Here is a 22,490-nt window from a genome sequence, read left to right as displayed (position 1 = left end):
ATCAGGATTGAACCTGGGACCTTTGTCTGCAGGCTGACGCTCTATCCACTGAGCCAAACCGGTCAGGGCTAGAACTTTATTATTTTTAAGTAATCGCCAGTTCTGCTGGAATCCCCTCTGCGGAGTGCTGAGCAGCGCCATCAGGCGGCCAGCTCCTGGGTGGGCTGCGCTGCCGGCAGGGTGGGGTCCGAGGTCCCTTCAGCCCCAGGATGTCCCACAAGAGGGAGCGGGGTGTGTGGAGGCAGCAGATGTGGCTGGCCTGCTGCGCCTCCAGGAGGTGCCCTGGGTCTGCGCATGCTCCAGCCACTGGGGGAGCCGAACAGCCAGCGAGAGGCAGTGGCACAGGAGGGACCCCGAGGGTGTGGCGAGAACCTCCACCCGAGTCCTGGGTGGGGTGGGTGGGCCCTCGCCCTGCCCCTGCCAGCTGGATCTGGAGGAGACGGAGTGGGGAGTCCTGGGGGAGCAGAGTCTCGGGGAGCCACGTACTCTCCTCGGAGGGCCGGCAGCCAGTCCCCCGCCCTGGGGACTCCACACCATCTTTGTATGGTGTCCCTCCGTCTTTGGGACCCCTGGCTCCCGGTCTGCCTGGATTGGGCGCCGCCCTCCTGCCTGGCAGGAGCAGGGTGCCCCTGAGCCTCCATCTCGCCTCATCTCCAGAAATCCTGACCAGACCAGGGGCCGTGTTCAAAGGCCCCCAAATGGAAGATGAGGGGCCCCCTCCTGGCCCCACAGCCTCCGCCTCAGGCCCCGGGGTGGGGGTCGTGTCCACCCGGGACGCGCCCAGCCTGATGGAGCTGCTGCGGGGGCTGGGGGCACTGGAGAGTCTTAGGGACCCCGAGCCTGAGAGGAAGGGCCGCTGGGCCTGCTTCTTACATCACCACAGACTGGGACCAAAGCTGGTTTTAACCAGGAGGGGGCGCCCTTCTGCCCCTGGGGAATCTGGTGTCCTGTCACCCTCCCCCTCCCCCTCCCGGGTGCCCGCAGGCAGGGCTGGAGGAGCACAGCGGGAGGGCGGGCAGGATCCCCGATGGTCCATGTCGGCACCAAGACGTGAAGGGCGGAGTGAGCCAGTGCTGGGGGCCCAGGCAGCACTCTGGAGCGTGGGGGGGCCCAAGGCTGTGATGCCCGAGGCTGTGCCGGAGGCAGGTGGCTGGGGCATCCCCACTCCACCCCTCCTACCTCATCTCCCTCCACACTGCACACCCAGAGGACAGAGACGAATGGAAACCACGTTTTATTGAGCTCCTCAGGATCTCCTCCCGCAGGTCCTGTGCTGCGGGAGCCGCAGACACGGGTGTGACCAGCACTCCCCAGCGCCCGCTGCGTGGCCCCGGAGGGCAGTGAGCCACGCAGAGCCCAGAGGTGTAATTCATCTCTTACAAAAACAAACCCAAACACGTGAGACCTCAGGAGTGTCCAGCACTCAGCACTTAAATATAAAAAAGGGATCGTAAGAAAACAGTTAACAAGGCCACCTCCAGGGGGGCAGGGGCGGGGCCCGCCCGCCCGCACTGGCCAGCAGCGCGTCACCGGTCACTGCAGGAGGCGGAGGCCCCAGTCCAGCAGCAGCACCAGCAGCAGCAGCCCGGAGAGCGGGCGCCCCCGGCCGTGGCCCGGGCGGGGGGACACCTGTGAGAGGAAGCGGGAGTGAGGACCAGCTGGGGGCTGGCGGTCAGCCCTGGGTGTGAGCGGGGAGAGTGACCACAGGGCTGGCGGTCAGCCCTGGGTGTGAGCGGGGAGTGTGCCCGCCGAGGGCTGGCGGTCAGCCCTGGGTGTGAGCGGGGAGTGTGACCACCTGGAGGCTGGCGGTCAGCCCTGGGTGTGAGCGGGGAGAGTGACCACCTGGGGGCTGGCGGTCAGCCCTGGGTGTGAGCGGGGAGTGTGACCGCCGGGGCTGGCGGTCAGCCCTGGGTGTGAGCGGGAGAGTGACCGCCGGGGGCTGGCGGTCAGCCCTGGGTGTGAGCGGGGAGTGTGCCAGCCGGGGGCTGGCGGTCAGCCCTGGGTGTGAGCGGGGAGAGTGACCGCCGGGGGCTGGCGGTCAGCCCTGGGTGTGAGTGGGGAGAGTGCCCACCGGGGCTGGCGGTCAGCCCTGGGTGTGAGTGGGGAGAGTGCCCACCGGGGCTGGCGGTCAGCCCTGGGTGTGAGTGGGGAGAGTGCCCACCGGGGCTGGCGGTCAGCCCTGGGTGTGAGCGGGGAGAGTGACCGCCGGGGGCTGGCGGTCAGCCCTGGGTGTGAGCGGGGAGAGTGCCCGCCGGGGCTGGCGGTCAGCCCTGGGGGTGAGCGGGGAGAGTGCCCACCGGGGCTGGCGGTCAGCCCTGGGTGTGAGCGGGGAGAGTGCCCGCCGGGGCTGGCGGTCAGCCCTGGGTGGAGGAGGGCATCTCCCACAGGGAGGGTTCTGGGACCTGGTCCAGGGAGAGGAGGGCAGGGGTAGGAGAGGCAAGTGCCCCTGCGGACAGGCTGAGGGGCAGGGACCACCCACTCACGGTGCCGGCGGGAGGAGCAGGCGGGGGTGTTGAGTGAGAACCAGAGGGCAGGTGTGGACACGGTTGTGAAGCAGGCAAGGCGCCCCAGGGTCCGTGCAGTCAGCAGCCCCAGGCCCAACCCCAGAGGCTTAGGGACCAGGCAAGCGCGTGGGGCAGGGGAGCAAGCCGCGGGGAGTGGCGGGGACGGGGCAACGAGAGGGAAGGCGTTATGGAGCAGCTCCACTGCCCAGGCTCACCCAGTCCCTGAGGATCAGGAAGCTCCAGAACCTTCTGTTCCCCCTGAGGTAAGCCAGGACAACCCTCAGGCCGGTCTGGTTGTAGGTGTGAGCGAAGCTGTAAGACAGGTGGGTGGGGAGAGGCCATCACTGCACAGACAGGGCTGATGGGGTGACAGCTGTGGGGAGACCGTCCCCTCCCTCCGGCCACCACGCCACCCTGACCCTCACCTCCTCCCTGGGAGGCTCCCAATGAGGGCCTCTCCCTGCTCCAGGCTGTTTCTGTCCTCAGTTCACCTGACTTCCTGTCTGTCTGTCCCCCTCCCCCTGTTCCTTCCCCCCCCCCCCTCCCCCCGCGCCTGCCAGCGCACTGGCCACATGGAAAACCCTCTGTCCACAGCCCACACAGGTGGGTCCCGCGGGAGCACGTCCTCCTCCAGAGAAGCTGTTTGGATACAGGCCTGGGCTCCCCAAAAGACAGCTGCCTCCCTGAGGCCAAGGGACCGCACCCCTTGGGGCCTGGTCTCAAGTAAGGGTTCTCTGTCCCCACCCGGAGCATCCCATGAGGTCTGAGACCCCTCAGGGAGGTGGCATCATAGGCATCTCCGCCGGGGACTCCGGCACCACCATGGGAACCCACTCCGCACATCCTGGCACTGAGGCCCCGCTGGCGGCCGAGGCGGGAGGACAGGTACCTGTACATGGCCATCCAGGGCAGGTGGGCAAGGCGGGGCAGCGTCCATCTCACTTCCAGCTCGTCCCCGATGAGGGCCAGCCGCATGGCCACCTCGTGAGGGAGGGCTCTGGGGGGTGCAGGAGAGCGGGTTGGGCTGTGTCAGCGACTCACACCGAGACCCAGGAGGCCACGGGGCCGCAGGCTCCCCGGGCGCAGAGCGGGGCGCGGGCAGGGGACCTTCAGGCCTCCGGCCCCCACCTCCCGGCAGACAGCCGCCGAGGTCTGTCCACCAGACTCCAGAGGTGAGGGCAGGGCTTCCGGTCTGGTCTGAGCCCTCAGCCGGGGCAGGAGGGCATGGGGCATTGTGGGCGCTGGCGCTGGGCAGGTGGGGGGCTGATCTCCCCCAAATCACAGGCTGGCTTCCCACAGGGCCTCAACTTACCCTCTTCCTCATGGGGAGGTGCTCGGGGACCTGTTCCCTGGTCCCCAATCCTGAAACCTCCTCTGACATCACCCCTCACTGAATGGACACCTTCATGGAAGGGGCGCCTGCACTCCCCCGTTTCCCAGCCTGAGTGCTCCCCTCCCCGTGCCTCGGCGCTCACAGCCCTGCCCTCGGGGTTTGCCCGCACATTCCATCCCAGTGACCAGGCGCTGCCTGGGGATTCCCAGACCAGAGCCTCCCGCACAGAGGCCCCTGCCCAGTCTCGGGCCATGCTCTCTGCTCCGGGGGCAAAGGGGGGGCGGGGAGGGGGGAGGGCTGGCACCAGGGAGTGGGGCTGAGGTCCCACCTGCATGCCGATACCCCATACCCTGTGGGGCCTCAGGAAAACACTGTGCCAGCTGGACGTCCCCTGCTGCCATCTACAGACAGGGCAGGGCGGAGGAAAAAGGGGCATTGTGGGTCCCTCCCGCCCTCGCAGCCCAGCCAGCCCCAACCCCAAGATCTAATGACTAAGAGTCCTGAGGCCTCGAGCAGGGGCCAGCACCCGGGACCCTGCACTGGTCCTGGGCACGTGCCCTCTGGCTGCCCGCCCCCCAGGCCAGGGCCAGGAGCTGCAGCAGTCTGAGCGGCCTCAGCTACCTCAATCCATCTCTTAGCGGCTTTTATAAAGTATATACATACAGCCGAAACCGGTTTGGTTCAGTGGATAGAGCGTCGGCCTGCGGACTGAAAGGTCCCAGGTTCGATTCCGGTCACGGGCATGTACCTGGGTTGCGGGCACATCCCGGGTGGGGGTGCGCAGGAGGCAGCTGGTCGATGTTTCTCTCTCATCGACGTCTCTAGCTCTCTATCCCTCTCCATTCCTCTCTGTGGAAAATCAATAAAATATATTAAAAAAAAAAAAAAAAGATGTAGCACAGGTTACCTGTGCTTCATTAACTTTATATGTGTGTGTGTGTGTGTGTGTGTGTGTGTGTTTGTGGTTTTTTTTACTTCAGAGAGGGAAGAGAGAGAGAAACATCCATGATGAGAGAGAATCATTGATCGGCTGCCTACTGCACTCCCCACACTGGGGATCAAGCCTGGACCCAGCCTGTGCCCTGACCAGGAATGGAATGGTGACCTCCAGGTTCAAGGTCGATGCTCAACCACGGAGCCACCCTGGCCGGGCTCTTAGGAGGCCTGAGGAAGGGGCGGTGGTCGTGGGGCTGGGAGGCGCTCCGTGCCAAGGCCACAGCTTGAGCCACTGGATAGCTGGCGCCGAAGGTCCCTGGCTGCCCTCAGGTGCCCTCCAGGAAGTGGCATCAGACACAGCTTCCCCGCCCGGGCACTGCCTCCACGGCCACACCCGGGGATTTCCACTCCGGAGGCTGCCCTCGAACCGCGCCCCGAGGCCACGGACCAGGGACACAGCCCGGGACCTACCCGAGGGGCTCAGGCTGGTCCTGCAGGAGGCTGGTCACGCCGGGGTCCGCCGCCTGCAGGCCGCGCTCCTGGAGGAAGCTGCACAGGAGGAGGCCCCGGGAGAGGTGTCCGGCCTGAGACATGTCTTCTCTGGGGAGACAGACGGGCACAGGTGAGCGACGCCCAGACGATGCCGCCTCGCCGCCACCCCGGCCCACACTCCTCCGCCAGAGCCGCCAGCGGCCTCCTCCGCCGCCCGGCACGAATGCCCCAGGCTGGCCGGGCAAGTCACCGCCCCTCCCTGTCCTCCATCACACACTGCTACGTCAGGGGTCTCGGATGACTCCTGAGAAAAGAGAGGAATCCGCGCACAAATATAAGGAGGCTCCGCTGCTGGCCCAGGGGCGGCTGGCAGACCACAAACCCCGGTGTCGGTGGCAGCGGTGACGGAGGCCGGCTCCACCGAGCACCGCTCCGTGGCAGGGAGGCTCCCGGAGCGGACGGGGGGGCGGTCCGGGCAGTCCCGGTTCCACGGGACCGGCCCTGCCCCAGGCTTTGTTTCTGAGCACAGTCACACTCACACAACTTCAACCATGGATCCCTCCTCACAGTGCTACAGCCTCCTTCCTCCACGGCTCAGCACGGCTCTTAGTAACCCCCTCAGCCGAAACCGGTGTGGCTCAGTGGATAAAGCATCGGCCTGCAGACTGAAGGGTCCCGGGTTCGATCAGGGTCAAGGGCACGTGCCTTGGTTGTGGGCACACCCCCTGTGGGAGGTGCAGGAGGCAGCTGATCCATGTCTCTAACTATCCCTCTCCCTTCCTCTGTAAAAAATCAAAAAAATATATTTTTTTTAAAAAGGCCGAAACCGGTTTGGCTCAGTGGTAGAGCGTTCGTTGGCCTGCGGACTGAAAGGTCCCAGGTTCGATTCCGGTCAAGGGCGTGTACATTGGTTGTGGGCACATCCCCGGTGGGGGGTGTGCAAGAGGCCGCTGGTCAATGTTCCTCTCTCATCTACGTTTCTAGCTCTCTCCCCCTTCCTCTCTGTAAAAAATCAATAAAATACATTTTTTTAAAAAGTAAATACCACCCCCCCAACAACTAAGCTTCTCAGGGCGGCCCCAAATCCTTGCGCATCTGAGCCCATCGCCACACTCCTGCTCTCCCTTTCCCAGCATGCCTTGCAGCTGGGACGGGCATGTGACCAGTCCTGGCCACAGCCGCCTCAGCAGCCGGGCGTGGGGCTGAGAGGCAGCAGCCTGGGCAGCTCGCCCTCCCTGCGGCCCGCAGTGTGGAGGGAGGCTGGGGCTGCGCAGCCGCTCAGGGCACGGAGGTGCTGAGCACAGTGACTGCCGGGCTGGCACGGCCCGGGGGGAGGGCTGGCACGGCCCGGGGGGAGGGCTGGCACGGCCCGGGGGGAGGGCTGGCACGGCCCGGGGGGAGGGCTGGCACGGCCCGGGGGGAGGGCTGGCACGGCCCGGGGGGAGGGCTGGCACGGCCCGGGGGGAGGGCTGGCACGGCCCGGGGGGAGAGCTGGCACGGCCCGGGGGGGGCTGGCACGGCCCGGGGGGGGCTGGCACGGCCCGGGGGGAGGGCTGGCACGGCCGGGGGGGAGGGCTGGCACGGCCCGGGGGGAGGGCTGGCACGGCCCGGGGGGGAGGGCTGGCACAGCCGGGGGGAGACGGCCCGGTGGAGGGCTGGCACAGCCGGGGGAGGGCTGGCACGGCCCAGGGGGGAGGGCTGGCTCCCCGGTGGCACCACTGGAACAGAAAATGCAAGCACTGGCCGCCTGTGTGCAGGAAGTAAAAACCCGGTCTGTTCAAATCGCCCTCCACCGACCTTCCCATTCCCGCAGCCCAAGGCCCACCGACTTCAGCTGTGAGCCTCACACCGGTAACTTCACGTCATCCCGTGACCGCTGGGTGACCCGTGCCCTGCCTGACCATCCTGTACCCCACGCTCTACCGGCGGCCGTGGGTCCAGAGGAGGAGGACGGATGGAACCAAAGAGTCCAAGTCCGAGTCCCCTCTCTGCCACTCAGCCGCCTGCCAGTGGCTCGAGCAGAGCCTGGAGCACTGAGGGAGGGCGCTAACCATCAGGCTAACCATCACAGCCTTTCCTTTGCGTTTCCCTATTCTCTTCTCACAATAGCATCCCAGGCTGTGAAACAGGTCTAACTCCGCACATCCACCCCCACCCCAGTGCTGCCTGCAGCACCACGTGCACAGTCCCCCCTCCAGCACAGAGGCTGGGCAGAGTGCGCCCCACCTGCTCCGTGTGAAAGGGTGAGGGCAGAAGCAGGCGGGGAGGGCCCCAGAGCCTGGAGGGAGCTGCGGGCCCCCAAGGGTCCGGAGGGAGAGTGCAGACAGGTGAGTCTCACAACGGGCTCCGAAGGCAGGCCCAGCGAGGGCATGGGGGGTGCGGGGGTGGCCTGAGGAGGGCGGGGCGCACAGGACCCCTTGTTCTCGAGAAGAACTGCTCGCAGAGGGGCGGTGTTTGCGTTTCTGTCCCTTCCAGATGGAGCCCACGGAGAGGCAGTGAGGGAGCGGGTGGGGCGGGCGGGGAGTCAGGTAAACACAGCCACAATGGCCTGGGGCCCGCGGCCTGGCATATGCCAGCGCACCTGCCAGCACAGCCCCGCCCCAGGGAGCTGGCAGCTCAGGCCCAGCACCCGCGCCCAACGGGGGAGGGGCCTGCAGCGTGTGAAAGGCTTTGGGGCCAAGACACGGGGGCTCCCCAGCCCCTCGGCCTGCACATGTGTCCAGGGAAGGGCACGGTGACCTTCCTAAGACCCTCCATGCTGTCAGCGATCTGAACACTTTAACACTTTGTTAAAGACAGGACAGATCCGGACGAAGGAGGCAGCTCCAGGGGAGGTTGCTGACAGTGAGCGCGCACGGCACTGGAGCGGTGTAAGCACTGGAGCTGGCACTGGCGCCGGTGTAAGCACTGGCGCCGGTGTAAGCACTGGAGCGGTGTAAGCGGTGGTTGAGGCATTGTGACCGGAGCGCGGCCTGCCCAGGCCCAGGGCTGGTGTCTATGGAAATGGCCATTTCCCTGGGAAAGCAGCCCCAGCCCTCATTTGCATCGGCCTCCAGGTCCCCTCCCTCCACCGCCCCCCACCTCCCTCTGCAGGCTGAGGCTGCTGGGTGCCCCCTCAACCCCCCCTGCTGGGCCCTCGAGGGGACTTCACCAGGCCCAGGTCTCGGAGCCTCACCCTGACCCACTGTCCCCACATCCCTCGCCTCCCCTCACCCCGTCACCCCGTCACCCCGCCCTGACAATCCCGGCAGCCTCTGGCAACAAACGGGGCAGCACCAGTCCTACGGGGCAGGGGCCTGACCGGGGACGGTGACCACGGGCAGCTGGGCCAGGCCGGGCTGAGGCCTGCAGGTCCGAGCAGAGCTAGCCTGGGTGAGCCGTGGGTGGGGCCGCCCCGTGGACTGAACCGCTTCGGGGCGGGGCCTGAGTCCACACCTTCCTGTGGGCCCGCCTTCCTCCCTGAGTCCCACTGCGGCCACTCCAGACGGGGGTCCTGGGTAACATCCTCACTCAGCCTGTCACCTGCAGTGTGAGCTGGTGGAGACACTGTAAAACAGAGAACGCTCCCCAAACCGGCTCCTGTTCCAGGCAAGGTGCCCCCCCAAACCAGCTCCTGTTCCGGGCAAGGTGCTCCCCAAACCGGCTCCTGTTCCGGGCAAGGTGCCCCCCCAAACCAGCTCCTGTTCCGGGCAAGGTGCCCCCCAAAACCGGCTCCTGTTCCAGGCAAAGTGCCCCCCAAAACCGGCTCCTGTTCCAGGCAAAGTGCTCCCCCAAACCGGCTCCTGTTCCAGGCAAAGTGCTCCCCCAAACCAGCTCCTGTTCCGGGCAAGGTGCCCCCCCAAACCGGCTCCTGTTCCAGGCAAAGTGCTCCCCCAAACCGGGCTCCTGTTCCGGACAAGGTGCCCCCCCAAACCAGCTCCTGTTCCGGGCAAGGTGCCCCCCCAAACTGGCTCCTGTTCCGGGCAGGGGCCAGCAGCACCGTTACAATCCTGGCGGGTGTCCGAGCGTCCACCACTGTCCGGCCTGAGCCGGCGCTGGGCGTGGGCCCATTGATCGCCCCACCGGCTGGCGGGCCTGGGCTCTAGCTCCGGGGGAGGGGAGTGTGGCTGGGACCTGGGCAGGTCCCACACAGCCTCAGCCCGGCCCTCCCGCGGCCCCAGCACCCGGCACAGGCCGTGCTGGTCCGGGCCCCTCCGCCCGGCCCGCTGCCCTGCCTTGCCTGCCCCAGGCTCTCTCTGACCTGATTCCTAGACAGCAGTCCGCGTACTGACCCCATCACGGGTCCACTCGGCTCCTCGTCCCCCCGGGAGCCGTGCCACCCCGAGACCAGGGCCCTCTCCTCACCCAGGTCGCCTCGCCAGCTCCGCCTGCCTCCCTCACCCCAGGCCCCACACTAAAGAGGCTGTAACTATGCCCGATGTGTCACGCCTCTTTGCCCCTAAAGAGCTCGGCTCCAGCGGCCCCTTCCCAGATCCCAGAGCCAGGGGAAGGGGGGAGCACAGGGCTCCCACAGCCTCTGCCCCCTGTCCCTGGCGCTGCGGGTCCGCGCCTGTAGCTTAGAGTGGGGACTCGGAGCCAGGCTGAGGGCCCGCCCGCCTCGCTGCCACCAGCAGTGCTGCCCCGCGGCTGCTGTGGGGCCAGGGTGGGTCCGTGCTGTGAGCGAGCAGTGCGTGTCGCAGGACTGAGCAAAGGCTGTGCGGAGCCCGGAGCCGGCCTGGCTGTCGGCATCTATTTTCCCACAGGTTTGCAAACGTGTGGTTAAAGCCCTTCTCTGGTGAACAGAGGCGGCGCCCCCACCCACCCGGACAGCCCGCACCTGCCCTCCCTCAGACTCAGTGGAAAGCAGCCAGGAGCCCCGCCTGGCCCCGAGGTCAGGATGCAAATCAGCGCCTGCGCAGAGGACAGCCGCCCGTGGGCCTGGGGCACCTGCAGGCGGAGCGCACGGCCGGCCTGCTCTGGGCAAACAGTCTGCCCTGGGCCGCCAGCTCCGGCCTGGCCTCGGTGTACAAGCCTGGGAAATGGGCGCACGCCGGCTCCGCCAGGTGCTCTGCCAGAGACCGAGAGGCCGGGGTGGCACAAGTGGGGGAGGGGTGCCACCTCCTGGTGGGGGACCCACAGACCCAGGCAGGAGGCTGACTCGTTCCATTTCAAAACTGGCAGGCCAAGGTCAGAGGGCGGGAGGGGCCAGAGGGGTCCCAGGGAGGTCAGTGGAGGAAGATGCTCCTTCCAACAGGCGGCAGGTTCATAGGCTGTGCCCACACGCACACGCACACGCACACACACACACACACACACACACACACGCACATGGACACGGACACACGCGCGCACACACACACGTGCACACGCACACAGACGCTAACAGCTGGCCCCTTCTCGGCGTGTGGACCCGCTGCCTCCTAAGCCCAGCCTTGCCACATGCCAGCAACCCAGGAACAGGTTGCGGCGGGCAATGCCACCTGGTCACCGGTCCCGGGGCCAGGCCGGAGGCTGCGGGGAGGCCTGACTGGGGACCCTGGTCCTGTCTTTTCTGGGAGGGCTTCCACCCCACCCGTGAGCGGTGATGCCCCGGTGGGTGGAGCACCCAGTGCCCACAGCATCGGGCACGTGCTCGAGCAGAACGGCCTTGACCTCAGCAGGAGGGCCTGGGTCCCCTCCCAGCTCTGCCCGTGCAGTGCAACGGGGACTAACCTGAGCCGCCGGGACAGGGCCCTCTGCGGCAAACAGCACGCCCCACCTCACACACGCGCACGCGCACACGTGCACACGCACACACACACACACACACACACAGGCTGCCCAGGAGGAAAAGCCTCCACTGCGGCCCTCAGGGTGCCAGGCAGGTGCCAAACGCAGCCGCTAAGGAGCCCACGGGTGGAAGGGGACAGTCAGGAGGGGCGAGGCGGCAGCAGCGGGTCCCTCAGCAGCATCTGCCAGAGTCACAGTCATACGTGACCTCTGACTTCCAGAGCCGCGTCCGACAGAGACCACCCGTCCCGGCAGCCGCGGGAGGACACCGCGGGGCTGGAGGTCCCGGTGCCGAGCGGCTGCGGGGCACAGCGGGCCGGGCAGTGCGTCTAACTGCGCTGCTGCCCGAGTGAACAGACGCTGCTCTCGGCACAGATCTGTCAGGAGACGTGTCTCTGGGAAGGGGAGGGGAGACCTGGTTTTTATCACAGACCAGTAGCCCTGAGCCCGAATCCGAGTGCCAGGAGCTCGTGGCCGCCCTCTGCCCGCTGCCCTGCCCGCCCCTCCACAGCCGGCTGCCCTGCGCCCATGCTTCCCAGCGTAACAGCCATTTGCATATGACATCTTCATCAGAGAAGATGCTTCTGTGCTCTGGGGCCTTCACTTCCACAGGCTGCGGCCACCACTGACTCAAAACTAAAGCGACACCCGGCCGGCAGCTCAGGGCTTGAACATCGACATGTGAACAAGATGGTCACGGTTCGATTCCCGGTCAGGGCACAAGCCAGGGCTGGGCATCCGATTAATGACTCTCATCATCGATGTTTCTCTCTTTCCCTCTCTGAAATTCCTTTTTCAAAAAACTAAAGTAAAAATAACTGTTTCAAGTCCTAGCCAGTTTGGCTCAGTGGATGGAGTGTTGGCCTGCGGACTGAAGGGTTCCGGGTTCAATTCCAGTCGGGGCATATGCCCAGGTTGTGGGCTCGATTCCCAGTGGGGGGCGTGCAAAGGCAGCCGATCAATGATTCTCTCTCATCATTGATGTTTTTATTTCTCTTTCCTCTCTGAAGTCAATTAAAAATTTTTTTTTAAATAAAAACCAAGGGAATAAAAAATCTGATGAACAGTAAAAAAAAATAAACTCTTTCAAGTCAATTGCTTGTCTTGATCTGAAAGGGAGCTGTTTGTCTTTTGTCATTTTTATTTACTTTTGTTGGTTTCAGAGAGGAACACGGATATGTTGTTCCACTCCCCTAATGCACTTATTGTGGATGCTGGTATGTGCCCTGACCGGCCTCCGGGGGAAGAGCTGTTCGTCTTAAAGGTCTATTTCAGTTACCAAGTACCCACCCCCACTCCCCCCTCCTCCCACTCCCCCCTCCTCCCACTCCCCCCACCTGGAGGGGAAGTCCAGGCTCCAGCCCCGCCACCCTGAGCCTGCAGATGTTCAAACAGCCTGTCTCGGTGGGCGGTTCTCGGTTCACTTCCGAGGGATGGAGAAACCATGGGGAAAGGGAGGGAGAGGTAAGGAAAGAGAAAGGCATTTCAAGCAAAAAGAAAGTTTTGGAGCTAAAACCAGTTTGGCTAAGTGGATAGAGCGTCGGTCTGCGGACTGGAAGGTCCCAGGTTCGATTCTGGTCAAGGGCATGTACTTTGGTTGCGGGCACATCCCCAGTGGGGGGGGTGCAGGAGGCAGTTGATTAGTGTTTCTAACTCTCTCCCTTCCTCTCTGTAAAAAATTAATAATATATATATATTTTAAAAATCGGCAGGAGATTCGGGACCGGTTTGGCTCAGTGGATAGAGCGTCGGCCTGCGGACTGAAAGGTCCCGGGTTTGATTCCGGTCAAGGGCATGTACCTTGGTTGCGGGCACATCCCCAGTGGGGGGTGTGCAAGAGGCAGCTGGTCGGTGTTTCTCTCTCATCGACGTTTCTAACTCTCTGTCCCTCTCAATTCCTCTCTATGTAAAATCAATAAAAATATATTTTTAAAAAAAACTGGCAGGAGCTGTTGCAGCCAGACTCATGGCCGGGCCCCAGGCTGCCCTGGAGACCGGGCGACCGAAGCTCAGGGACCTGAGCCGCACCCCTTCCTCCCCGAGTCCCAGCGCAGCGGCAGTGGCCCGGGAAGACAGGAGGCGGCGGGTCTGGGGGGGTCTCCGTAGGAGACGGAAAGAGGGCTTGGCGAGTGACACAGTGAAGAGCCAGCTGTGGCTCCATTTATGCAAATGTGTACATGTCACTGGTTACAGGCATTTTTAAAAATATTTTTTAACTTATTTATAGGGAGAGGGAGGGAGATGGAAACATCAATGAGAGAGAATCATGGCTGCCTCCTATACACCCCCTGGCATTGAACCCTGCCCTCCTGGTTCATAGCCGACCACTGCGCCACACCGGCCAGGCTGGTCACATGCAATAGTACACATGGAAACACAGAAGACCTGGAAGGAAGTGTCTCGTAGCAGCTGCCTCTGGATTGGCTCACGGAATGCCTTGGGTGGCTGGCCAGGGATGGGGGAAGGCTTCAGTGTTCTAATCCTATCTAATAAAAGAATATTCAAACCATCACTCCGACACACAAGATGGCTGCCCCCGTGTGGACACAAGATGGCCACCACAAGATGGCCAGCAGGGGAGGGCAGTTGAGAGGGATCAGGCCTGCAAGGGAGGGCAGCTGGGGGCGATCAGGCTGGCAGGGGAGCAGTTAGGCATCAATCAGACTGGCAGGGGAGTGGTTAGGAAGTGATCAGGCTGGCAGGCAGAAGCGGTTAGGGGCAATCAGGAAGGCAGGCAGGCGAGCCGTTGGGAGCCAGCAGTCCTGGATTGTGAGAGGGATGTCTAACTGCCCGTTTAGGCCTGATTCTACCCGGGATCCCTCAAGGGGTCTCAGATTGGAGAGAGTTCTGGCTGGGCCGAGGGACACTGGCCTCCCCCCCCCCACACACACACACACGAATTTCATGCACCGGCCTCTAGTGACTATATAATTACTTCTGCAACTGACACATCACCCTCTCCCCAAACTCAGCTGTTCACGTGGGCCTTTGTCCGGTGTGCCCGGACATGGGACCGCCTCTCCGGTCAGTGTTCCCTCAAAGGCACAGCAAGGAGGACTCCCTCAGCCGGGGGACGGACTGAGGACTCCCACCACCGCCATCGCTACTGTGGCTCCGTGCAGAGAGGAGGACTCCCTCAGCCGGGGGACGGACTGAGGACTCCCACCACCGCCATCGCTACTGTGGCTCCGTGCAGAGAGGAGGACTCCCTCAGCCGGGGGACGGACTGAGGACTCCCACCACCGCCATCGCTACTGTGGCTCCGTGCAGAGAGGAGGACTCCCTCAGCCGGGGGACGGACTGAGGACTCCCACCACCGCCATCACCTGTGGCTCGGTGGCTAGAGCTCCTGCCTGCGGATGGAAGAGTCCCAGGTTCGATTCTGGTCAAGGACAAGGGGACCTTGGCTGCACATGCGCTGGCCCTGGCCGGGTGCATGCAGGAGGCAGCCGGTTGCTGCGTCTCCCTCACCCTCCCTCTCTCTAACACCCACGGGGAAATGCCCTCGGGTGACCTGAAACCCTCTGCGAGAGAGAAGCAATGGTTCCTGCGTGGTTTCAGGTTGCGTGGTAACCCCCAGGAGCGTGAGACACAGATGTGTGCGAGCCGCCTTCACACCTGCCGGGGACAGAGCGGCTTCCGTGTGTGTGGGGTGATGGGAGGACACACGGCCCACGACCCGGGGGTCTCCCCACCGGAGAGGGCCGCCTCGGCCCCAGGCCGGCGGGGCCCAGCAGGCCGGCGGAGCTGCGCCAGGGCCCGGCCTGGGAGACCTGGCCGGGGGCCGGGGTGCTGGGCCATGGGACACGGGCACGTTCACCGGCCCCTCAGACTCTGGACGAATTCCCTGAAGGTAAAACAAGCGTTTGGGAGATTCTTTTCTGTCTCTTCCTTCTGGATTATCTATAAAAATACTGAAAACCGTAGCAGAAGTGTAACATTCATAATCCTCTCGACAACAGGTTTTGAGAGTAACTTTTTAAAAATGTTTTTTTATTGACTTCAGGGAGGAAAGAAGAGGGAGAGAGACAGAAACATCAAAGATGAAAGAGAATCATCAATCAGCTCCCTTCTGCTGGGGACGGAGTCCACAACCTGGGACTGTGCCCTTGACTGGAATCGAACCCAGGACCCTTCAGTCTGCAAGCCAATGCTCTATCCACGGAGCCAAACAGCCTAGACCAGGGGTCGGCAAACCGCGGCTCTCGAGCCACATGCGGCTCTTCGGCCCCTTGAGCGTGGCTCTTCCACAAAATGCCGTGCGGGGGCACGTACAGTGCGACGGGAACCCCGTGGCCCACGCAGAAGCCGGCTTTCGGCCTGGGCGAGTCTGTGTGGAAGAAGTGGCGTTAGGACACGCACGGGGCCAAAGAGCCGCGGTTGGCCGAGCCCTGGCCCAGGGCTGGAAGGTCACGTGAAGTCGGTTCGCTGTGCTTGGTCTGAAGGTGCCCCCCCCCCTATTTCTATGCTGAAAACCTAACGGGCCAGGGGGCTTTGGGAGACGGGCCCTCGGGAGGTTCAGCCAATAGGGTTCGTGCTTTTCCGAAAGGGGCCCGCCCCGTCCTCCAGGGCCCTGACCTTGGCCTCCCAGCGCCCAGAGGGCGGGAAATAAGTCCTGTTCCTCATGAGCCACCCAGTCTGTTACGATAAAGACGGCAATGAGATGAGAGAAAGGGGGGGGGGGGGCAGGGCAAGAAAAACCCAGGGGTCACGTTCTCGGAGTCACAGGGGTCCCAGTCAACCAGGACCCCGGACGCCAGCCAGCGGCCCGTGCCTCCCAGCGCCATGGGAGGGGCAGGTGTCCGGGCGGTGCCCCCTGGTCTGCGGGTAAGTCACGGCGGCCGAGGGGCTGTCCCTGCAGGGCCCACAGGCAGGCGGCCCTCGGGGTCCTCCTCCCATGCTGGGGGCCCCCTGCAGGGCCTTCTGAGGGCCTCGCTCACTCACCAGATCCTGACACCCCCACGGCCCACCCCTCCCGCCCAGGCTCACCCCAGCCCTCCTGCAGCCTCAGCCCCATCTTTCCACCCTCCTCTGCCCCCGCAGGCTGGCATGGGGGATGGGGGACCGGGGACGGGGGACGGGGACAGGGATGGGGACCGGGGAGCTGCCCCCTCCTCCAGGCAGGCCTCAGAACCAATCAAAGGCTCCTCATCGTCCTCGCCCAGCACTTGGGTAAACAGACCCGGACGGGCACTACGGGCATTCGGCCCATTCAGTGTTTCCTGGTCCGTCTGCCCGGCTCAGCGCAGGGCCCGGGGGGCACGGACAGCATGGGAGCCGGCAGCACTCACGCTGTGGGAGCCGGGCTCAGGTGCCGGGCAGGCCTGGCTGGGGACCCCGGACTGGGCACACGCTCTTCTGCAGGCGGAGAACCGGGGAAGGAGCTGTGAGGGGGCAGCCGCTGCAGGGCACACAGCAATGCCCACCGACGGGGAGCCAGCGTCCCGCAGCCTGAGCTCTGGGCACCCAGGTCACACCCGGTCGTCCATGGCGTCCGCAGCTCGCTCTGCCTCCGGGGGCCCCTCCTGAGCTCCCAACCACACAGTCACCTCAGCCCAAACCTCCGTGCCAGCGAGGCTCCCACAGCCGGCGGGCTTCCCTTTGCATCTTGGTGCTGCGGCTGATCCTCAGCTGAGGACACTTCCCTCTGATTTTAGGGAGAGTGGGAGACGGAGGGAAAGACAGACACACATCGATGGGCTGCCTCCTGCATGGGCCTCCACAGGGCTCGAGCCAGGGAGGAGCCTGCAGCCCAGGCATGTGCCCTTGATCGGAATCGAACCCGGGACAATTTGGTCTGCAGGCAGGCGCTCTATCCACTGAGCCAGACCGGCCGGGTGGCTGGTCTTCGCCCTAGAACAGGCACTTCCTCTGAGGCTGGTGACCCGGTGTCTTCTCCTGCCGCCAGAAAAACAGGTTTCCCGAGGTGCCACCGGCCAGTGTTTTGTGTTGTCACACCCTGATGTTGACTGTAGGAGAATCAGCCGCCCGCCCTGGCCGCCCTGGCCTCGGGGCCAACAAAGACAGGTAGGCGGCCTGGAGCCCGGCCCAGCCCCCCTGGGCGGGACAAAGGGACGAGGGGGCATCCTCTGCGGGCGGCAGGCTTCCCGGTGCGGCCAGCAAACCGGGGGCGCCCACCGGGACTTCCTCGGAATGGGTCTGAGCAGAGGGACAAACAGCCGGTCTCTCCTGGGCTCCACTGTCCGAGGCCACTCCTCACCCACAAACTTAGCGGGGCCTCCAACAGGACACTTCCCAGGGCGGAGGCCTCCGGGCCGGCTCAGGACACGGAATGGACCCCTCCCCACCCCTTCCGTTTACCAGAGACCTCACAACTGCAAATGCGCCGACACTGCTCCCTGCTCCTCCCAGCTTTTCCCCTGCTGCCCACCTGACACTGCCCACAGCTGGCACGCACCTGGCCTGCCCGCTCCGCCCAGGGCCCAGGCGGGGCTGGGGCTCCGCTCTCGTGCACCCAGGCGGGCTAAGTCACACCGATGAGCCACACAGGCTCCAGGACAGAGGCGGCGGAGGGAGGGAGGCAGTCCGAGAAGGCTTCTCGGAGGAGGTGGCAGTGGAGCAGATGGCAAAGCATGATGGGAGTGACACCCATAGGGGGCATATGGCTCCCCTTGTTTTAAGCCTCACATCGCCCCACGGAGGCCTCTGGGGACCCCGGTGCCGGGAGGACTATCCCTGCCCAGACAGGTCCCACCGAAACCGAGACCAACTGGCCGCCAACTCAGAAGGTTTATTAAACGCTTCCGCCCGCTGCCGTGGCTCAGTGGCTGAATGACGACCTATACACCTGGAGGTCACGCTTCCGTTCCCCGTCAGGGCACACGCAGGCGAGGGGGCGGGGTGTGCCGGAGGCACCCAATCAATTATTCTCTCATCATTATGTTTCTCTCTCCCTCCCTCCCTTTCCCTTCTTCTCTCTGGAATCATTGTAAATATAATGTATATGCCCTGCCCAGGAAGGCATTCTGAGGCACTGGCGGAAAGTCAGTCTTCCTAGATACTTAAGACAAATTAAAACAAAACAAAACACACACACACACACACACACACACACCCCAACTAGCAACACTGAGCTTGCACAGCCTAAGGTGGGTTGGTGAGACTGGAGAACCACAGCTAAAGGCCTGTGACCTTGAGGTCCAGAAGATGGTGGGAAACCCCCAAATCCTGGAGTGAGGTGGCGGGAGGAGTGGAGGAGCTGTGGAACAATAGAAGAGCACGCTCAGCAGCCAGCGCCAGATCCAGGCCCAGCCGCGGCCTCAGGCAGACCAGGAGGGAGCAGGGCAACGCGGTACCGATCACACATTAGCGGTACCGATCACACAGAAACGCGCGGCTCCTGAAACCTGTTCCTCAGGGCGCCCAGGGGAGGCAGAATGAGGCTAAAGCGTCGCTGGCAGTGAACGCTTGGGCAGGCGTTCTCCACGCCCGGTTTGGAAACCTCATGGACCCATTTCACAGAATGGGCAAACTGAGGCCGCGCCGGGGAATAGCCCATGGAAGATGACACTGAGCGGAGGGCTTTGCTTTAGGCAGCATTTCACCGCCCTCCGGAACCTCAGTTTCTCCATCTGTAACGGGCCCTCCTAGGCCGCGGGGGTGGGGGGCGCCACAGGCCGCCGCCTCCTGATGAGGGCGGACCGGGCTGAGCGCCTGTGCGGGGAGCGGGGCGGGGGCCCAGCGGCGGAGAAACCCCGGCCCCGACGCCAGGTGCGCGCAGTTACAGCAGCGGCGGCGCGTCCGCCGGGCTCCGGCTGCACAGTCACAGAACCATCGGCGCCCCGATCGGCTCACAGACCGATCCGCCCCGAGGCCCCGCGGGCCGCGGCGGGCCCTGCGGTCACCGGGGCAGGCGGACCGGCTCCGGGTCCCGGGAGCAGGCCGCCCCGGTCCGCCCGCCGCCCCCCGGGTCCGCCCGCCGGGCCCCGCCGCCCCCCCGGAACCCCCCGTCCGCCCGCCGCCCCCCCGGGTCCGCCCGCCGCCCCCCGGGTCCGCCCGCCGCCCCCCGGGCCCCGCCCGCCGCCCCCCGGGCCCCGCCCGCCGCCCCCCGGGTCCGCCCGCCGGGCCCCGCCGCCCCCCCGGAACCCCCCGTCCGCCCGCCGCCCCCCCGGGTCCGCCCGCCGCCCCCCGGGTCCGCCCGCCGCCCCCCGGGCCCCGCCCGCCGCCCCCCGGGTCCGCCCGCCGGGCCCCGCCGCCCCCCCGGAGCCCCCTCGGCCGCCCGCCGGGCCCCGCCGCCCCCCCGGAACCCCCCGTCCGCCCCCCGGGCCCCCCCCGTCCGCCCGCCGCCCCCCCGGGTCCGCCCGCCGGGCCCCGCCGCCCCCCGACCCTCCCCCCGTCCGCCCGCCGCCCCCCCGGGTCCGCCCGCCGGGCCCCGCCGCCCCCCCGGAACCCCCCGTCCGCCCCCCGGACCCCCCCCCGTCCGCCCGCCGCCCCCCCGGGTCCGCCCGTCGGGCCCCGCCGCCCCCCCCCCCCCCCGGGACCGGCAGGTGAGCGGCCGCGCCCGCCCGGTTCCGCTCGGACTTCCCCGGCCCTGCCGGGCCCGGCGGAACCCCCGGCAGGTGCGCGGGGCCGGGGCCCGACGCCATGTTCCCTTCCCCGGGGCCGCCCGCCGGCTGCGCCCCGCGTCCCGGCCCGGCGCGCGCGGAGGTCCCGGCCCGGCGCGCACGGAGGGCCCGGCCCGGCGCGCGGAGGGGACGGGCCCGGCCCCCGGGCCGCGCGGGGCGGAGCGGACGGCGGTGCCCGTCCCCCGGGGGGCGCTCAGGCGGCGGGGACCCCGGAGCCCGCCGGGGAGGCTGTTTGGAAGCCGGGGCCCCGCGAGTGACACCCCGACGGCTGCGGGCAGGAGCTCCGGACACTCCCGCCTCCGGCCGCTCCGGGGCCGCTGCGGGGCGCGGGCTCCGGCGGGACCGCGGGGACTCACCTCGCGGCGGCGGTGCCCGGGGCGGGGGCGGCGGTGCCCGGGGGCGGGTGCCCCGGGTGGGGGTGTCCGGGCGAGGGTGCCGGGGCGGGGGCGGGTGCCGGGGCGGGGGTGCCCTGGTGCGGTGCCCGCGGCCGGGAGGCGGTGGGTGCAGCCGGCGCCCGCGCTCGGCTCCGTCTGAGCCCGGCCCCGCCCCGCCCCGCCCTGGCGCCGCCCCCGGGTCCGGGCCGGGCCGGGAGGAGCCGCTCCGCCGGCGCCTCTGCTTCGCTTTGGCCTCGGCTCCGCTGTGTCCCCGGCTCTGCGCACCCCGGGCCGCCCGCGGGCGAACCCCGCTTCCTCGCAGAAACGCCCCTCCGTCCTCAGAGCGGCCCCGGAGCTCGGGGCCCTTTTCACCCCGTTTCCTCCCCGGACACCGAGGCCGAGGACCCCGGCTTCTCACCAAAAACAGAAGCCGGCGCTCCGGCACCCGCGCCCAGGGCGGGGGGACAGGAGTGACCCCGTTCTGTTTCGGTTTTCCATGTCTTTATTGCGGTAAAATACCCGTCAATGCACCTTCCTGACCAGTGTGAAGCGGCTGCTCGGCGGCTGAAGCACACCCCGAAGGCGCGGCCTCCACCTTCCATCCCCTCACTGCCCACCGGGGAGAGCCCCGGAGCCGCAGCCACCCGCCCTGGGTCCCCCGCCCGCCCTTCCTGCTGCACCGCTCACTGCACCCCCTTCTCCGGCCCCCCACAGCGGGGTCTGCCCGCCCTGCCCCGGGGGCCCTGCACCGCTCACTGCACCCCCTTCTCCGGCCCCCCACAAAGGGGTCTGCCCGCCCTGCCCCGGGGGCCCTGCACCGCTCACTGCACCCCCTTCTCCGGCCCCCCACAGCGGGGTCTGCCCGCCCTGCCCCGGGGGCCCTGCACCGCTCACTGCACCCCCTTCTCCGGCCCCCCACAGCGGGGTCTGCCCGCCCTGCCCCGGGGGCCCTGCACCGCTCACTGCACCCCCTTCTCCGGCCCCCCACAGCGGGGTCTGCCCGCCCTGCCCCGGGGGCCCTGCACCGCTCACTGCACCCCCTTCTCCGGCCCCCCACAGCGGGGTCTGCCCGCCCTGCTCCGGGGGCCCTGGACCCAGGGGGAAATGGGGGACAGAGACGGCCCCCCAAGGCCCTGAGAGGGAAGAGCAATGGGAGAGGCTCCTGGGGGTGGGCCCTGGGGGGGTGGGCCCTGGGAGGGTGGGCCCCAGAGGAGGGGTCCAGGGGGGTGAGCCTGGGGGGAGGTATCCAGGGGGAGGGGCGCGGGGTCTGTCGGAGGGGAGCGGGGCTGGAATGACAAAGTAACCATTGTCCCGGGAGCACAACAACAAGGCTGTTTACCTCAGTCCTGCGGCCTCAGGACCCGGAGCAGCGGGGGTGGGGGTGGGGGTGGGGGGCTCCCTGCTCCCAATTCTCTCACTGGCTGCCTGTGGGGACCCCCTGCCCCTTCCCGCCTCTGTAGTGAGCGGTGTTACCCGCTTTTCCCTCTGGGTCCTCACCTGAGAAATGGGAGGATAGCATCCGCACCCTGGATCCCCAGGCTGGGGGGGGGGGGGGTGAGAGGAGATCATCCTAAAATGTTTCCTACACTGCAGCGTTCCAGCTCCTAGGCCTCCCGCTCCCTGGGGGCTCCTAAGACTTTGTGATCCTTTCTTTGATCCCCCGCCCCCAATCTCATTGTCTCCCGGCCCCACAGAGTCTGGGTGGCACTCCCCTCCCCAATAACCACGGAGTCCTCCCTGCAGGAGCCAGACGCCTAAAAATAGGGCCTCTCTGCACATTCAGTGCCGATGGGCAAGCGGACGGGGAGGCCATGACACCGTCTCAGGGGCCCAGGCTCTCAGGGCCCCAGGGTCTTAGGGCCCCAGGGTGTCAGGGGCCCAGGGTGTCAGAGCTTGGGGGGGGGGGGCCTGTGTGTGAGAACGCCTCCAGAGGGTCTGTTCGCGGAAGGCACAGTGCCAGGCACATAGTAGGTGGTCAGTAAACATTAGCATAACTGGTGGAGGGGGGAGGACAGTTGGGGAAGGGCAGGGGGTAGGAAGGCCCAGGGAGGGGTAGGTGAGATGATCCTTGAGATGATATGCTGACCCTGGACAGGAGGAGGAAAACCACTTTTGAATAAGAATTGGCCCCTGTGGGCTGAAACCGGTTTGGCTCAGTGGATGGAGCATCAGCCTCCGGTTTGCGGGCACATCCGTCGTGGGGATTGTGCAGGAGGCGGCTGATCGATGTTTCTCTCTCATTGATGTTTCTAGCCCTCTAGCCCTCTCTCTTCCTCCCTTTTAAAAAAAATCAATAAAAACATTAAAAATAATTTTAAAAAAGAATTGGACTGCGGGATTCTCCCCAGTCCACAGCAGGCCTCGGGGCAGGTGAGTGGCAATAACAGCAATGATGGCCACCACCTATTCAGGTCCCCAATCTCAGGACTAAGCACCTTTTCTGACCTGGAATCCTTATCACTGCTGCCTGGAGCTGGCCATCCCCCTCCCCCCACTGAGCACCAGAGCACCCCCAGGG

The 22,490-nt window shown here is 66.0% G+C and overlaps 1 protein-coding gene across 2 annotated transcripts; it reads right to left on the bottom strand.

The window, feature by feature from the left end:
* Positions 1-1,332: 1,332 nt before the first annotated feature.
* On the bottom strand, positions 1,333-20,007 carry BIK (BCL2 interacting killer). Of its 2 annotated transcripts, XM_036425492.1 has the most exons (6): positions 19,960-19,991; positions 12,552-12,558; positions 5,245-5,377; positions 3,394-3,501; positions 2,720-2,816; positions 1,333-1,629 (listed from the first exon to the last, which is right to left on the bottom strand). In XM_036425492.1, the coding sequence occupies exons 3-6, from the start codon at positions 5,364-5,366 to the stop codon at positions 1,534-1,536; spliced, it is 423 nt and encodes a 140-aa protein (XP_036281385.1). In that variant the 5' UTR covers positions 5,367-5,377; positions 12,552-12,558; positions 19,960-19,991; the 3' UTR covers positions 1,333-1,533. The 2 variants fall into 2 exon arrangements, with proteins under 2 accessions (XP_036281385.1, XP_045432994.1); XM_045577038.1 differs by lacking the exon at positions 12,552-12,558 and having other exon boundaries at positions 5,245-5,373; positions 19,955-20,007.
* Between the last annotated feature and the right edge of the window lie 2,483 nt (positions 20,008-22,490).

Source organism: Pipistrellus kuhlii, unplaced genomic scaffold (assembly GCF_014108245.1).
Source record: "Pipistrellus kuhlii isolate mPipKuh1 unplaced genomic scaffold, mPipKuh1.p scaffold_m20_p_81, whole genome shotgun sequence".
In the NCBI taxonomy this organism is placed as follows: Eukaryota; Metazoa; Chordata; class Mammalia; order Chiroptera; family Vespertilionidae; genus Pipistrellus; species Pipistrellus kuhlii.
Note: the sequence above shows the minus strand (reverse complement) of the source record. Positions and strands in the feature narration are given on the sequence as shown.

Coding starts and splice junctions, on each gene's coding strand:
- BIK (XM_045577038.1), bottom strand. CDS start 5,366: ATGTCTCAGGCCGGACACCTCTCCCGGGGCCTCCTCCTGTGCAGCTTC. Junction 3,502..5,244: donor GACCAGCCTGAGCCCCTCGG/GTAGGTCCCGGG, acceptor TGCACCCCCCAG/AGCCCTCCCTCACGAGGTGG. Junction 2,817..3,393: donor CCCTGGATGGCCATGTACAG/GTACCTGTCCTC, acceptor CCTGTCTTACAG/CTTCGCTCACACCTACAACC.